General features: G+C 42.2%; 1 protein-coding gene across 2 annotated transcripts; it reads left to right on the forward strand.

The window, feature by feature from the left end:
• The first annotated feature begins 424 nt into the window (after window positions 1-424).
• Window positions 425-16,816, forward strand: DNAJC21 (DnaJ heat shock protein family (Hsp40) member C21). Of its 2 annotated transcripts, none has more exons than XM_074932626.1 (12): window positions 425-622; window positions 947-1,040; window positions 2,009-2,132; window positions 2,996-3,118; window positions 7,513-7,817; window positions 9,036-9,187; window positions 9,268-9,355; window positions 9,599-9,763; window positions 10,401-10,440; window positions 13,686-13,876; window positions 14,286-14,361; window positions 15,069-16,816. In XM_074932626.1, exons 1-12 carry the CDS (start codon window positions 526-528, stop codon window positions 15,231-15,233), a joined length of 1,620 nt encoding a protein of 539 aa, XP_074788727.1. In that variant the 5' UTR covers window positions 425-525; the 3' UTR covers window positions 15,234-16,816. The 2 variants fall into 2 exon arrangements, with proteins under 2 accessions (XP_074788727.1, XP_074788729.1); XM_074932628.1 differs by having other exon boundaries at window positions 14,289-14,361.
• The last annotated feature ends 259 nt before the right edge of the window (window positions 16,817-17,075 follow it).

Consider the following 17,075-nt stretch of genomic DNA (forward strand, 5'->3'; position numbering starts at 1 on the left):
ATCCGAAATTTAGTTCATGCAGTGCCAACTGATACACCTCTAGAGAAAAAAAAAAAGTGGCTTGGGCCAAACCTGAGATCTCTGAAGAGCACAGGTGTCAAAAAAAAAAAAGTTAACGCTAATAACCTGAGACATGGGAGCTGCGCTGGCGGTACCCCCGAGCCCCGAGTGTTCACAGAAATTCTAGCACAGGCACTTGGTTATTTGACAGCGGGTGACTGTACGACTGAAATCCGGCAGCGCGGACGGGGACAGCGGCCTCCCCGCGCTCCTCCTACCGCCACCAGCCGCCCGCCGAGAGGAGGCGGGCGCCGGCCCCGCCCGGCAGAGGCGTGGGGCCTGTGTGGGGCCGGCGGCGGGCGCCCCCCGCCCCGCCTCCGCCCGCGGAGCTCCTCCCGGCGGGGGGCGGCGGCCCGGCTCCCGAGCGCTGCGCCGCGGCCCGCCGCGCCTCCGCCCGCCGCGCCTCCGCCCGCTGCCTTGCCTGCACCGCCGCCGGCCTGCGCTTCCCCACGCGGAGCCGCCGCCATGAAGTGTCACTACGAGGTGCTGGGGGTGAAGCGCGACGCCGCCGAGGAGGAGCTGAAGCGAGCGTACCGCCGGCTGGCGCTGCGCTGGCACCCGGGTACGGCCGCGGCGCCCGCCCTCCGCCAGCCCGGCCCGACACAAGGCCCGAGGAGCGGGCCCGGCCCGGCCCGGCCTCGCTTGGCCCCGCGGGCCCCCATCTGCAGGGGCAGAAGCCGGTTTTCCTGGCAGGCGGCTGCGGTCGGGGCGGCGGGGGGGCGGCGGGGGGCCTGAGGGGCGGCGTGCCGGGAGGCAGCGCCTGGGCAGCCTGTCGGTGCTGGCGGCAGCGCTCGCCGCTCGCTGTGCCCGCTTCGGGTTTCTGAAGCGGCCGTGGCGGGTGCTGCCGTCGTCGGACCGTTTAGAATTTCGTTAAATTGTCTTACAGATAAAAACCTAGAGAACGCGGAGGAAGCAGCAGAGCAGTTCAAGTTAATCCAGGCAGCGTACGACGTTCTCAGTGACCCCCAGGAAAGAGCCTGGTGAGCAGTGTTGTCTGTTAGCGGCCTGGAAAAGACTTTTTAAAATTCTGCCTCAGCCAGGACTTTGAATTGCTTCGCGCTGGGCCTGGCAGCGAGTCAGCACGGGCCTCGGTGGCAGGAGCAGGCACTGTGGTTCGGGCTTTGAAAGGGGTCGAGGGCTGAGCATTGTGCAGCCTCCTGGGGAGGCACCACTGCGCACCCACCGCACCTCCCTCCAGGTGTTTCGGAGGCGGTGTTGAGCTGGGCCCGGCGGGGTGCTGGAGGACACGCCAGCGTTGGCCTTTGTTTTTTCCTCCCAGAGCAGGAGGCAGCGTGTGCATTAACACTGGTGTCCCTCTGGTCACAGCCCTCCTTGCCTCGTGGGGGAGAGCCAGCACCACGTCCAGGTGTGTAGTGTGCTATTGATTGCTGCAGGTGGTACGTCTTAATGACATACATAGCGTCGTGTTTCTGTAGCAGCCCTAACTTGAAATATGCACACTTTGAAGAGATGGCTGCTTTAAATGTTCTGGGTGGCTTGTTTTTCAAATGGGCTGAAGCATCTACCAGACTGTGCAGCCAAAAACACCTGTACTGTTTGTTCCCCGTGAAAGGAAAGTACCATTTTCAGTTTTTAGATGCTAATGTATAATTTGGGGGGGGTTGTGTGTGAGTACTGGATGATATAAATCATGTCCTACCCATTCCTGAAAGCTTATTGACGTGTCTTTGCTAGCTGCCCGTTAAGGAATATCTCTGCTATAGATATTGCAGATAACAGCAAGTAAACTAAAAATCAAGAGAGAGTATTTACTGAGCCTGTCTTGTTTTGTTTTGTTTTGTTTTCCTCTGAAGACTTTGGATATGAGACACTAATTCCAGACACTGGGCTAAGCTATACATTGAGGTGATACGTGTACTGTGTTAGCTTACTGGCACTGGGCAATGTTCTGTGTCTCTACATCTCTGATACCATGAATTTTTGCTAGGTATGATAATCACAGGGAGGCTTTGCTGAAAGGAGGAGTTGATGGAGACTATCAAGATGATAGTTTAGATCTGCTGTGCTACTTCACTGTTAGCTGTTACTCTGGATATGGAGATGATGAAAAGGTAATGAATTAATTCATCTCTAATGGATGAATTTAAATTTAATGAAAAGTGTTGGCATTTGCTTTGTGTTGAAAAGCTATGTGTGGAATTGTTGAACACAGGTAGTAATAATGCTTACTCAAATCTTTCTAAGACAAAACTTATGCTGGATGCTTAGGGAAGCTTTAATTTGTCCAACAATTACTTTGTCATGATTTCCAACTATACCACACAATGACAAAGTGAGTGTACATTATTTGTGTTACACAGTGAAGCATTCCAGTGCTTTGCAATACTATCTGTTTATTCAGAAACATCTTTTACAAGCTAGAATGCTTCAAACAACAACAAAAAAGACAGTATAAAACAGTCCTTGAGGAAAGTGTGCTTACTATAGTTGAATTCCTTGTTGGATTTTAAGATACTCATCAACTTTAAAAGCTCCAGGTGATTATAAAACCTCTGCCACAGAAAATCCATTATCAATCTTTGTGTCACTATCCTAGGAGTGAGTCAGTATCATCTTAAATTACAAAGAGAAATACTTAATAGTGAATTTTATATTTGGAACTTCCTCAAAACTTGATCCTCTGTAACCAGAAGCTTATCAACATCTCTGGCATGCTGAAACTTTTTTTTGTTTATCTTTAAATATGGGTGATTGATGTGTGAGAGAGACAGAGACTACATGAAGCAGGTGGAAATAAAAGGAATGCGAGAGAATTGGAAGTTTGTTAAAGAGAGGATCTTAAAAGGCCTTTACACTAGTTTTGAGTTGCTGTTGCAGAATTGTAGTATTTCTCTAAAATACACTACTGTATCTGAGCATTTGTACATCTGTTATTGAGCCATGCAAAATGAGTAAGACTTTTTTTTAATTTCAGGGATTCTTTACAGTCTATCGACAAGTTTTTGAAAAGATTGCAAAAGAAGAGATGGAATATATGACCCAGGAAGATACTGAACTATTCCCTACGTTTGGATATTCCCAAAGTGACTATGATATGGTAAGACCAAGTGTAATTCTGAACTGAAAATAGCACAGTTAAGTCATTACTTTGTCTCACACTGAAATCAAAGGAAAGGCTCCTGCTGTTCTTTGAGGTGAATACAAAACCATGTATCTGCTTTCTTTTCTACATATTGTAGACCATTACTATAAAGAAAGTGCTTCTGTTCTGATTCATAATATTTAAGTGAATTAAAATTGGTATTTCCTGCTAAAATTAGCAAGGCTTTAACTGTACATTGTCAGATAAACACTTCACAGAGCAAGTCATCCATTATGCCAGTGAAACTTAAGTGTAGTGCAAGGCCTATAAAACAAAAGAACTGATGTTTTCTCTGCTTATTGATGAGAGTAGCTGACCAGTGGTTTAATGCAACTTACATTAGACAGGGATATTGAGATTTATTTTTTTTTTAAATAACGTGTAGTGTCTTGCCTCATTTAGGAAAGCCATATAACACTTACTGCATGACACAGCCTTTAGAAAATGGGAGGTGTGGTGGTTGACCTGCAGTGTGAGCTCCCACTATGATACTGTTGTCATCTACAGTTATCCTGTAGTAAGATTTCATTTCCAAAATACTGCTTTTCATTGGGAAGTAAGAAAAGGAAATGTCTGTGGTACACTTGAATTCTTGTCATCTGGTTTGCCAACTATTTGTGTATTCTATCAGACTTACGATTTGTTTTTAAAGTTAGCAGTATTCCTGTGTTGAAATTAAATAGTACTCTAATAAGACTTTCCCCAGTGAATAACTGCACAGTATCAGTGTACTCAAATGTTGCTTCTAGTCTGCAGCTTCTCCCTGTCACTTTTAGTAGAATTGTACTGTATGACTAATTTTTTATGAAATTTAATTGATACATACCTTAAAAACAAGTAACTTCAATGGTACAAAACTTGTCTAGAGTTGGAACCAAAGTTACAAATCAAACTAAGAAGTGTCAGAATGGGTGTTGGAATGTCAGGTAAAATTACAGGATGGTTTAACAAGTGGAAATCTTTCCCAGAGAGAGAATATTTAGTGTCTCTGAAACTGCTAAAAGTCTTTTAATGGAGTTACCCTGAAACATGTTTTGGAAGCTGCTTGTTTTGAGGCCATGGGATAGATATGATTACAGACCCCACATAGGTTTTATGCTGTCAATTAATAACTGCAAAAATGGCTGGAATTCTGGCACGAGCATGCTTTAACATACTTTTTCTGCAAGCAGAATGCTCACTTTTTTTAAAAAAAAAAAAGAGATTCCTAGGGGTGTTCTATAGGAAATAGCCTGAGTTATTATAAATGGGAAAGTCATTATCCCTGTTATCTTATATTTGTACAAAGAGATTACACTGTCAGATGATTCCAGCATTGTAGTGCTGACTTCTCGACTCAGTGAGAGTATCATGGCAAAAGAGTTTTAGAAGGGAGCTATAAAAAAAACCTCTACAGAGGTTTCAGAATCTGTGATGTGAATGCTCTCTGATTCAGTCAACTGAAGTTGATTTACAAGAAGCTTGGGAGGCAACTCAGTCAACACTAGACAGCCAGGGAAGAATTTTTTTAAGTCTGTGACTTCACAAGACTTGTCAGTTTAGATGCAGAAACAAAAGTGATAAGCTCCAAATGTAAGTAGTAGGCAAAATCTACCTGGGAGTTCAGCAAGAGCTTCTGTACAGTCTGCTGGAGAATGTCAGAGATGTGCTTGTATTTCAGGTAGCTGCTGAGGAGGAGGAAAGTCTCAGCTCTTACAGTTGGTGAAGGGGAGGACGATCCTTGTCATCAGTTCATGGCTGTGCATACTTTTGCACAGAAGATATCCCTTTCTGACGCAGAAATGTGAGATAGGGAAGCTAATCTCACTTAAATTATTGGATTAAATATGGATGTTTACTGGTTATTACAGAGCTGGGATTTTGTGATAGCAGAGAGGAACCTTAGTAACTTACCTCTCAGAGGCCACAGCCATGAAGATTTGCATGTAGATAGGCCATTAGAAATTAGTGTCGAGGTGTTGATAGTTGTAGTCCATGTGAATACCAATGGCAGAAGGAAGAGGAGATACTAGAAGAGGAGATATTAAACTGTTAGGTTAAATATTTCTATGAGGTATTTCAAAATATAAGGAGTAGTGCATGTAGGAGTAAGTAGTAAAAAGGCAGCTTAATGGGGAAATGTAGTGGTTTAAGCCCTGCCGGGACCGGAGAGCACGTTGCTGTTGCCCCTCCCCCACCCTCGGCTGGCAGTTAGGCACAAACCCCGGGCTGAAATAAGAAGAAATTTAATACATCAGTGTGATAAACAATCTGAACAACAACAGTGGCAATGACAACAACAATAAACAGCAATAACAGTGAAGAAGACAAAAGATATACAGAGAAATACGGCAAAATGGTCACGGAACAGCTTCCCGCCACCAAGCCCACGAAAGAGAAAGTAAAAAAAAGTTTCTGCCTGGACCTGACTTCAGCATGGTATGAATAACCTGGCTGCAGATCCCTTCCCCCTCTCTCTCTGCTGGGGAAACTTAACCCTATACTAGTTGAACCAGGACACCGGGCCCAAAGGGTTGTGGTGAACGGAGTTAAATCCAGTTGGCAGCTGATCATGAGTGGTGTCCCCCAGGGCTCGGTGTTGGGGCCGCTCCTGTTTAACATCTTTATTGATGATCTAGACAAGGGGATCGAGTGCACCCTCAGTCAGTTTGCAGATGACCCCAAGCTGAGTGGGAGTGTTGATCTGCTCAAGGGTAGGGAGGCTCTGCAGAGAGACCTGGACAGGCTGGAGCCATGGGCTGAGGCCAACTGGAGGAGATTCAATAAGGGCAAATGCCAGGGGCTGCACTTGGGCCACAACAACCCCCAGCAGCGCTACAGGCTTGGGGAGGAGTGGCTGGAGAGCTGCCAGTCAGACAGGGACCTGGGGGGGTGATTGACAGCCGGCTGAACAGGAGCCAGCAGTGTGCCCAGGGGGCCAAGAAGGCCAATGGCATCCTGGCTTGTGTCAGCACTGGCGTGGCCAGCAGGGACAGGGAAGGGATCTGACCCCTGTACTCGGCACTGGTGAGGCCGTCCCTCGATTCCTGTGTTCAGTTTTGGGCCCCTCACTCCAAAAAGGACATTGAATGACTCGAGCGTGTCCAGAGAAGGGCAACGGAGCTGGTGCAGGGTCTGGAGCACAGGTTGTATGAGGAGCAGCTGAGGGAACTGGGGGGGTTTAGTCTGGAGAAGAGGAGGCTGAGGGGAGACCTCATCGTCCTCTACAGCCACCTGAAAGGAGGGTGCAGAGAGCTGGGGATGAGACTCTTTAACCAAGGAACAAGCGATAGGACAAGAGAGAATGGCCTCAAGTTGCACCAGGGAAGGTTTAGACTGGATATCAGGAAGCATTTCTTTCCAGAAGGGGTTGTTGGGTGTTGGAATGGGCTGCCCAGGGCAGTGGTGGAGTCCCTATCCCTGGAAGGGTTTAGGAGTCAGGTTGACACAGTGCTGAGGGATATGGTGTAGTTGAGAACTGTCTGTGTTAGGTCAGTTGTTGGACCAGATAATCTCCAAGGTCTTTTTCAACCTAGGTGATTGTGCTTCTGAACAATCAAAAAAATAATAATCGTGCCATTTTATTAATCCAGCATTTACTCATGAATAGTAAAATGAAGGAGAATAAGGAAAGGTCATTTACTCTTTCTTTTAATGTGGGAGCTAGAGGCCTAATTTTAACCTGCAGTCATATAATTTGTTAACAAAACAGGAGTAAGTGCATCTTCACATATCCCCTTGTTAAACTGTGCAGGTCATGTCTCTGTGCTATTGTTTGTATATGTCAGCAATTTACATGGGTTAATGAAAGAAAAATCCATCAAGGGCTATTAATTTCTGTCTTACTCTGGAAACAGAGAGAATATACAGGGAAGAAATAGCATTATGTACATGTGCTTGTTTTATTGCTGATCTTGTGCCGGTCATTGGCCACTGTTGGAAATGCATGGCTGATCTTTGGTATAAATTATTATGGTGGTCCTTATGCAATATGTGCATATGCCTGCTTGTGGGCAGCATGTCTGATTCTGATTGTGCTGTTCAGTTTAACAGGAAGAGTACAGCACAGCTAAGTAACTAGTGTCAATACAGTCTCCTACAAGGGGATATTTTTTAGAAATTGCAGTTTGGAATGGTTTAGACCAGGTTGTTGATTTGGCATGGCTTGAAATCTTAAGAATGATATTAGAGGTTTCCCTAAACTTTCATGCGATGTATTTATTCCCTGAGGGAAAACTGTGGCCTGTATAGAAGACACAAAACTGCTACAGAAGTCCTGAATTACTTGGTATGGTTTTTGTTGTGTTGTGTCCCACCTGCCCCTGGCCAAACAAGCGACTTGCTTAACATTTTTGGTTTTTTTCTTACAGGTAGTCCACCCTTTCTATGCATATTGGCAGAGTTTCTGTACTCAGAAAAACTTTGCTTGGAAAGAAGAATATGACACACGACAAGCCTCGAACCGCTGGGAGAAACGAGCTATGGAAAAAGAGAACAAGAAAACAAGAGAGAAAGCAAAGAAAGAGAGGAATGAACTGGTCCGTCAGCTAGTAGCCTTTATTCGTAAAAGGGATAAAAGAATACAGGCTCACAGAAAACTTGTGGAAGAACAAAATGCGGAAAAAACTAGGAAAGCAGAGGAATTTCGAAGGCAGCAGAAGCTCAAACAAGCTAAGTATGTAACTGTGGAACAAGTATTTTCTTTTAAACTCCGAGAAACTATCCATGAGGATACCATATAGAGTTAGACTCTAATATTAGCTCCACTTGATTTTTTTAAACATATGTGAAAATTTTATGTATTAGTTTTGATCTCAAGTCTGAGCATTTTAAAACTTGGTGGTCTGCATTGTACTGACATGTAGAGAGCTAAGATAACCTGGAAGTAGTAATCTGTTTGCTGCAGGTAACTCGCTGTAGTAGCACAGAATCCAGTGTGCTTTTACTTACCTGGGGAAATAAGATTTGTCAGTGGTCCTTTAAAGCAAAAAGAATGTATGTTTTGGAATGAGGGAGAACAGGACTATGACAACCTGGACTTAGATCAGCTTCATCTGCCTTGAAACTGTACCTGCTAAAAAGAAAGTGGGAAAAATGCAGCTAGTTTTGCTTTTCCTTTTAACCTTTCAGAAATGACCTTTTCATTTGAATAAATGCATTTTTCTGATGGTTTTATTTTTCCCAAAATTAGGAGGTGATCTCCTGAGTGTAAGCACGTTTATCCTTCCAACTAGAAGAGATTTTTGCCTGCAAATGGGAGGAAGGAGCTTAAATTCTTAAGAGTACACTTGAAAAATAATTGCATATTGATTAAAATTATATAATAATTATTATTATTATATTTTTCCCCCAAAAGGGTGAATGAAGCAGAGTTATGCATTTACTGACAAATGACTTGACAATTCTTAGTCCATGAGCCAGCTGGCACAAAATTCAGCTGTACTGTGGTGCACTGATCGGTAACTTGGGCCACACTTAAATTTGGAAAACTGAGCTGGTACATTCCCATAGTGCAGAGTCAAGGAGTAATGTGCTTGTGGCTTTTGTGGTCTTGTGCGATTTGTGGGTTTGGATCTTGCAGCAGGTAAAATCAGCTGTACTGTGCTGAGGATTGAGCTGACTTTCCTGCTGTCAGCATTTCCCGCCTGAAATTCAAGCAGGACCCACCTATGTTAACACCTCTTTACTTGCAGCATAGATGTGCCCATTGACATCATAAACTAGCTGCTCAGATGTCCAGGCCCTATACATAATTGTTTGCTCCATCATAATATGTTCAGGAATTTCCTCTTAAAATACCAGAGAAGAACATGTTACTTTTTAAATAACACTGCTTCTGTAATTCCCATCTCATGGACGCAATGTAGAAGTTACTATGTTATTCTACTTAAAGGCTTGCTGAGCAGTATAAAGAGCAGAGCTGGATAACTATGTCAGATCTGGAGAGAGAGTTGCAAGAAATGGAGGCACAATATGAAAAGGAATTTGGAGATGGATCAGATGATGAAGACGAATTAGAAGAACAGGAGACAAAAGGCATCAAAGGTATGGGTGTGGTGAGATGATCTATACTGAGTTGTTCCAAAAATCACTCATCTGACTTTGATCCCCACTGATCTCTTCAGACAAACTGCATGATGAGACTGAAGAAGCTGAATTTCTTGATGGTCTGTACTGCCCTGCTTGTGACAAATTGTTAAAATCTAAGAAAATGTAAGTGCTTGTGGTTGGGAGTTTGAGGGTGGGGGTGTTGCATTTTTAATTTTTTAAAAATGCATTTTAAACAGTTTTTAACTTCACATAATGGTCAGTGTTGTCTCTCCAGTAGAGACATTGTCTGGGCAGAATTTTCTGTACTTAGTTGAGATCGATAAAGGGCCTGTTTATTAATTTATATGTAAATATAACCATGTTTGCTCAGAGCTACCTGCAGTAACCATCTGCTGGTCTTCACAGGATGAAGAATCATGAAAAATCAAAGAAGCATCGAGAAATGGTAGCACTGTTACGACAGCAACTGGAAGAAGAAGAAGGGAAATTTCCCGTGTCTTTGGATGATGCAAGTGGAATACATACTGAAGAGGACGAAGAACCTACTGAAGAAGATACGCCTAAGCAGAAGTACTTTAAATTGGTTTTAATTTTGTGACTAATAAGTCTTGGAAGCCCTCAGAGGGAGCTTCTGATGATTTATAGTTGTGCTGGAACTCAAAATATTGTGCAATTTAAAATATTTCTTATCATCAGAGTTCCAGTTAAATGCATGCATTAGTATGATTGGATTCAAATGTTGTAGAGTAATAGTCTCTCATTTTCTCTGCTTCTTAAAGTTACATGTTAAGGAAAAGTAGTGATGTTTTTCAGACAGGGGAACTTGCAGAAGGCCAAGGTTTATTGTTTTCGTACTTCTTGTTAGTTGGATGCAGGCCTACATAGAAAACAACTGTGTTTAAAATCAGAATTGATGAAGTAAGGTGCACAACTTCATTTTTTTGAATGGCCAAAGTGTAATACCAACTATCTCACCAGTATCTTCAAGTTCAGTCTGAGCAGAATAAATGTTTTACTAAATGCAATGAGTAGTTTAGGAGAATTGTTGTTATCATTTCAGGCATGAGTAATTTTCTATTTGGCTACCGTCTCCCTAATATGTTAAGAGGATAAGCAAAAATACAGCTTGGTATCTTTTTAGAAATTGTACTCATTTGTTTTTTGTTTTTTCTTGAAAAGAGGTCATTTTAAATTTGTGTCTTTACAGACTTTCAAAGAAGCAGAGGAAGAAACAGAAAACAATGATGGTATGTAGTCGTATAATGATATTCAGGGAACTTTACAATCCAGTTTTGTTATCTCCTAGTGCTGGTTTTGCTTGGGACAGAGTTCACTTTCTTCCTAGTAGCTGGTACAGTGCTGTGTTTTGGATTTCGTATGTGCCATGTCCTGCTCGAATGAGGGAGACAAGTGCCTTAGATGTGTAAATCCCCAATGGAGAGGACAACAGTGAGACAAGGCTCAAAGTCCAGACATTAATTTCCCACAATTGGATACATGATAATTGACTAAATTTGGCTAAATTAAAAAATTATAAATTATGGTATGCAGTAGATTATGCCTTAATAAGGAAAAAGGGGAAAAAAGAACAGAGATACTGAGAGGTAGAAATAGAGATCACCAGCCTGAGTTCCTGCATTGATCCTGCTGTCAAGGGTTCAAGGATGCATCTGTCTTCTTTTCACTTCTTTCTCTCTTTCTTTCTTTCTTCCTTTATTTCACTCCTTGCCCCCCCTCAATTTATACACGTTTTCCTTGGGTCCCTCCCCTAGGTCAACCCACATACCTACTTATCCCTGTATGGGGAGGGGTAAGGTGCTTCATGGGATGATGTCATTAGCATGATCTTGTTAGTCTTCGTTAGCATATGCAGAGTTTCAACTTTAATATGCATTTTGCAGATAATGAAGCAAGGTCATTCATTGGACAGATAGTCCTTGAAACTTTACAAGACGCACCAGAGCAGAACCCTCCTGTCTCCTCAGGGCTCCCTCCTCCAGCCCACCCTGTGCTATCCAGGCAGCCTTATCAGCTCCAAACTTCACACGATCCACCCCGTGACTGTAGTTTTGTTACTCGCAAGACATTCCTAGTCCCAGAGGGCCTCTGCTCCCACACCACCTTCCCTTATCACTTTCTCTGTCCTTGTTTCTCACAGGCCTGTTTCTCTCAGGCCCTGTTTCTGGGAGTTAAAAGTAGCTTCTCACAGTGTGAGAACAATGTTGATAACACACTGATGTTTTAGTTGTTGCTAAGTAGCACTTACCCTAAGTTAAGGATTTTTCAGTCTCCCATGCTCTGCCAGTGAGCAGGTGTACAAAAAGCTGGGAGGGAGCATGGCCAGGACAGCTGACCTGAACTAGCCAAAGGGATATTCTGTATGACAGGGCATTGTGCTCAGTATGTAAACTGTGGGGGGGGTTGGCTGGGGGCTGATGGCTGCACAGGCTTTGGTCAATGGGTAGTGAGAAACTGCATTGTGCATCAGTTGTCTTTTCTTGGGTTTTATTTATCTTTCTCTGTTTTTGCTATATTCCTTTCCATGACAAAAATAATAATCATTAGTATAAATTTATTTCGGTCATTAGACTGTTCTTACCTCAGTCCATGGATTTTACTTTTCCCGATTTTCCTCCATTCCACTGGTGGGCAGGAGTGAATGAGCAGCTGCATGATGCTTAGTTGCCAGCTGGGGTTAAACCATGACACCTAACTTAATTTTTCTTTTTCCCTGAAAAATGAGAGAACTTGAAATTCTACATAACTTGAAGACTGTTTTCAGATATTTTTGATTCTTCTTTGACTGCAAAATAATTATTACACTTGTGATCGTATTTTAAGATGATAATCTCAGACCTCACTTTCTTCTGTTTGTGCAAATTGTAATAAATGTGACGCTGGCTCTTAAAAGGCTACAGTCAGAAGTGTAAGGAAAACAGATGGAAACAGGCAGACAGGGAAAATGCAAGGAATTGATCAGAAAGGCCAGCAATGGCCTTAGGGCATTAGCAGCTCAATTGTTTGGTAGTTAACGTGTTGTTTGTTAATCTCTAATATAAGGGGTAGAAAAAAACCCACATTATTGACATCCTACTGACACTGTAGTTGGAAGGAACACATCCATTCCACCTTTCACTTGAATTTTAACTTGAATTGTTACTTGAGTAATACCAATCTGTGGTACTCCAGGATCTGAGTTGCTGTGATTTGACAGATCTGTGCAGACAGCAACAGGGTGAAATTCAAGAACTTCAAGCTGTTTCAGGCTTGAGTGGCAGGAGTGCTATAGTGAGCAAACTCTTCTGTCTGCCTTCCTTAAGCTTGATCCTTTTGAAGTCTTGCCTCTTCTTTACTTACTACCTCAATCCTAGCTGTGTTCCTGGTACAGATCCTGCCTCTTCCATCCTTTCCCACAATGGTCTTCTGTCTTCCCACAATGTAACCCCTCTAGTCTCCTATTGTGTGTTTTTCTTCTGCCATTTCCCACACCATCTCTCAATCTCAAGAAACTTTCCTGAGACTTTAAAGCAACTGCATTTTTCTTGCTTCTCTGGCAGGTGTTGCGTAGTCCAAGTCAGTATTGACTTGACCTTCTTGTTTCCATGCAGGACATCAGGCTCCTGTTCAACTCTTGCCTCCTCAGTTTGAAATCTGGTGGTCCTGTTCTTGCTGGATAGGTTGCACATAGGCACTGTGTCCATCTTCTATCCGTTTGATCACAAGGCTGTCACAGTCCAGACAGTAGGTGCCACTCTTGTGTAGCATGAGCTGGTATCTTGTGCTGAGAGATTCTTTTTATGAGTTCAGCGAATTGCTATGGTTTTTGTTTTCTTTTCCTGAAGGTAGGCAGATTAGCTACATTTTTTTTTTCAGGTAGCTGTGACTCTGCAAAAGATACTAGAGGTGATAGAATTGCATTAATGTAGTGTTAGGTCAAATTTGTGATCCTGCTTTTGGGAGCTGAGCTGTTTTGCTTCAGACAAGCTCGGGGTTGATCGTTTGCCAAACTATGTGGAAAAAACTTCCAGTGTTTCTAATTTAGAGAGGGAAAATACAGTGTGTCCATCTAGCTTCAGTCAGCTCAGACATTTTGGCTTAATTATCCTAAAGCAGGTGTCTGGCAGAGAAAAGTTTAGTTGAAATAATTAACACTTTGCAATGTTATAAGCAAAGACTGTCTTATAATGTGAAGTGGTAGCCAGAACAGAATGAGCCTTGTGTATAATTAAAAGCTACCTTCATTCTCCTCTTCTGTAATTTTAGAGGCTGTTTTATTGGTGTTTCTTCCCTTCATCACAGGTGGCCTCATCTTTCAAAACAGGAGAACTAAGGTTTTACCTGTTACAATCTCACTGAAAACACACAGTAAAATTAAGAGGGTCCATGGCTTTCTGTTCTCCCCACCCATGTTTGAGGTAAATGAGTATAATACTATAAACATAATCACTAATGACTATAAAGTAGTTAAATTGCATTTCTTTTGTTTGGACAGACTTACGAGAACACTCTGGATAAAAGTACTGATGAAGAAACAGTTGAACAAAAGGAGGTGCCTGGTGTGGACAAGGACAGTGGCTCAGCAGAGATGTTGGTAAACGACGGCCAAAGATGTGCTGTGTCAGAGGATGCAAGCACTACAGAGGATGTCAGCCAAGTGAATGAAGCGAAAAGTGAAGCAAAAAGGTGCACTGGGTTGCAGTATTGCAGTCACTGTGTCATTCTATGTCATGTTTGATACTGTTAACAGTGTAGATTGACTCACCACTGTGAACTGGGCGCTACTCCACTAAATCAGAGTTCCATAAATACGATACTGAAAAGGTCCATTAGGATGTACTTTGGAAATGGCATTTGACTGCAAATCCCTGCCACATCACTTACCTGATAGCTGATTCATCATCTAGCTGAATCTCAAGATCAGCAATGGGTTGTATAAGTTAAATTGCTTTAATTTTTTTCTGGAAGCACCTGTATTGTGTTGTGTGAAGGAAGAACAGGGGAAAGCAGCAGACATTGATGACTGGAAATCATCAGGTGGTCTTAAATGTCAAATGTTCCTGTGCACTGATCTTGGTTTCTCTTTGTCTATCAGCAGTACTAAGCCTAAAGGGAAAAAAGCCAAGGATGCAAAAAAGTCTGCTCAGACATCTTCAGAGCACCCAACAACGGTATGTCAAATTACTTACGCTATTTAAAAGCTGGTGGTCATGTTACTACAAACAAGGGTGGTTATTTGATCATCTCCACAACAATCCACAAATTCTGTTATAGGTTTTTTGCTTATTTAATGATACAGGTATTTCTCTCCCTGTGGTTTTATTAGAAGCTAGGAGACTAGAACATCAGCTCTTGTCCTTACAGAGAAGATAAGGGCTAAATTTCAGTTCTCAGAGTTGCTAAAGCTCTGTATCCAAGGCAGTTCAAACCAGATAAATTAAAGAACTGAAGATACAGCTGTTGTCATCAGGCAGGTGACAGGTTATTTGCATCTTTTCCAATATTGATGCTTCCCAGAAAGAACAAAATTTTGTAGTAACTACAGCTAAGACATACTAAATTCACTAAATCTCAAAGCCTAAAGTGTTGTGTATATAGTCAGATGAGGTAAAAAATATCTTACATTAGACTTACAAGGTTTCTATTCTTGTTCTTCATTCTACTTAGTACTCTTTGAAATTCTAAGAAGTTATACTTGTGATTCTTTTTTAAAAAATGTGTATTTAATTGTTAATGAGTAACGGAATATCTGTGATAGAAACAGACACCTTAGTCACATTCCATTGTCTTAAGAAAAACTGCATAGAACAAATTGGTGTATTACATTTATTAGATATTCCATACGAATGTGAAGCATTTTGGTTTTTCCTCATTGTAGAATGAAGTTCCCATCCATTGTGTAACCTGCAATTGTGCATTTCCATCCCGAAATAAACTGTTTGAACACCTAAAAGCCACAGGACATGCAAAAGCAACACAAGCACCAGCTATAAGTAAAGCTGCAAACGCCAGAAACAAAAAAGAGAAACGTAAAAACAGATAGAACTTTGTTATGGTGATTGTCTTCAGAATTGTACATGAAAACTTTCCCAAAACTGAAAGGTGCACATTGCCTGTATTCGGGGCTAAAGAGAGAAGACACTTCCTGATTTTTGGAGGAAAAAAAAAAGAAGATGCAACAAAAGGAGTATTATTTGGTGAAGGAACCTGTGCTTTCTTCTCATTTTATCAGCCTTTTAATGACTGGATGTGACCTACCATCTCAGCAGCTTTTACCTTGGGGGTGGGGAAATAGTAATTCAAAGCTACTCACCTTGCACTCCTGTAGAAACTTGCACAGATAAAGAACCCATGCAGAGGAAATAATAATTTAACACTTCTGTTGCTGCTTTTCTTTTGAGAGGATGACTGTAGACAATGGAAGGGCCTGTGGTTCGTTGATAAAGAAGAAACATCACCAGGATGTAGAAGAACACAGGCTTTAATTCTGCTGTCCCCAAGGGCTCTTTCAAATTACTAAATTACATTAAATAGCAGATGGAAGGGAAGGAGTAAGATGACAAAGGTGGTTAAACAGTTTTGACAATTCCTATTGGTTTTGTGTATGTACCTGCATGCCAGATGTTGGGGGGGGGAAAAGTAGCGGAAGAGCCTTGCTAGAATAAGTGAAGGGAGAAATAAATGAGTGACATGAATAAAATTTGTTCTGATTTCTAATGAAAAACAGCATGGGAATTGGTATTGCACCTGTGTTTAAATGCATAATCTACCTGATCTGAGTAGCACTTTAAAAAAAAAAAACCCAACCAACCACCACAAAAACCAACCAAACCAAAATGGTGGGGTTGGAGTGGATTTTACACAGGAATTGTCAATGCAGTTAGAGAAGGCAGTGCTCAGCTGTACTATGTTGCTTAGGAAACGCCTAGTGTAAAATTTTCCAGAAGCACTGATCTTGTGTTAGCTAAGTTCCTCTAAAGTTTCAATTTGTCACCTGAAATGGCAGAATACTCTTCTTCCCCTACAAGTTAACATTTGGACTTAACATGTTAACAAGTTAACATACATTTTGACTTTACTGGGTCAAAAACTACTCATACATTAAAATCTGAATGAAAGTAAAATGACATACAGTTCTTGCTGACTGTCCACAACATCTTTTTGGGTTTTTTGTTGGAAACTGAAGGAAGTAATGAACTAAAACATTTTAAAAAGTGATTATGTAAGAAAAAAACCACAGCATCTTATCTCACCAGACAGAGTTTGCATCTTTGCTAAATGACTAATGGGTGGGCTGTGCAATCCCAAATGCAGCAGGAGAAAAAGAAAAGCATGTTTTGGAGAGGATGATGACGGGATGAGAGCCCCATGATAAAAATAATTACTGTAATTAGGAACTTTTCAAATTTGTGCAAACGTTTTTTTTCTCATGCTCTTATCACAGTGCATCCTCATAAGAGTAAACAATTTTCACTCTGAAACCTCCAGTTATGGTCTGTTCAGAGTACTTCTCAGCCAGAGGTTGGCTATGCTTATGTAAGTGAAGTCTCACAGGCTCAACCCTGCAGTACTACTTTTTAACTTGATTTTTTTTTTCTAATTTAAATAAAGACAAATACTTTATCATTTGTGTGTTTTACAAGTGCTTGTATGTCTTGGGTTTAAAGGGTAAAGTTTTGGTGGCAGAGGTGGGGGCAGCAGCAGTGGGGACTGCTGTGGAAGGTAGTCAGGGACTACACTGCACTGGTCCCAGCCAGCTCTGCAACACTGCACACCAGTGCTCAGCCACTGGGGAGCCGCTGGCGCTTTGGAAAGATGATTAAATAACTGGCAGCAAGCGCAGTGGCACAGAGGAACGTGGCCGGGGCAGCACGTGGCTCCGCTG

The sequence above is a fragment of the Athene noctua genome, chromosome Z (assembly GCF_965140245.1).
Source record: "Athene noctua chromosome Z, bAthNoc1.hap1.1, whole genome shotgun sequence".
In the NCBI taxonomy this organism is placed as follows: domain Eukaryota; kingdom Metazoa; phylum Chordata; class Aves; order Strigiformes; family Strigidae; genus Athene; species Athene noctua.

What these genes read in the sequence shown, in the direction of transcription:
- DNAJC21 (XM_074932626.1), top strand. Translation starts at nt 526, where the DNA reads ATGAAGTGTCACTACGAGGTGCTGGGGGTGAAGCGCGACGCCGCCGAG. An exon ending in GGAGACAAAAGGCATCAAAG is followed by an intron (nt 9,188 to 9,267) that starts GTATGGGTGTGG and finishes TGATCTCTTCAG; the next exon opens with ACAAACTGCATGATGAGACT. An exon ending in CTTCAGAGCACCCAACAACG is followed by an intron (nt 14,362 to 15,068) that starts GTATGTCAAATT and finishes TCCTCATTGTAG; the next exon opens with AATGAAGTTCCCATCCATTG.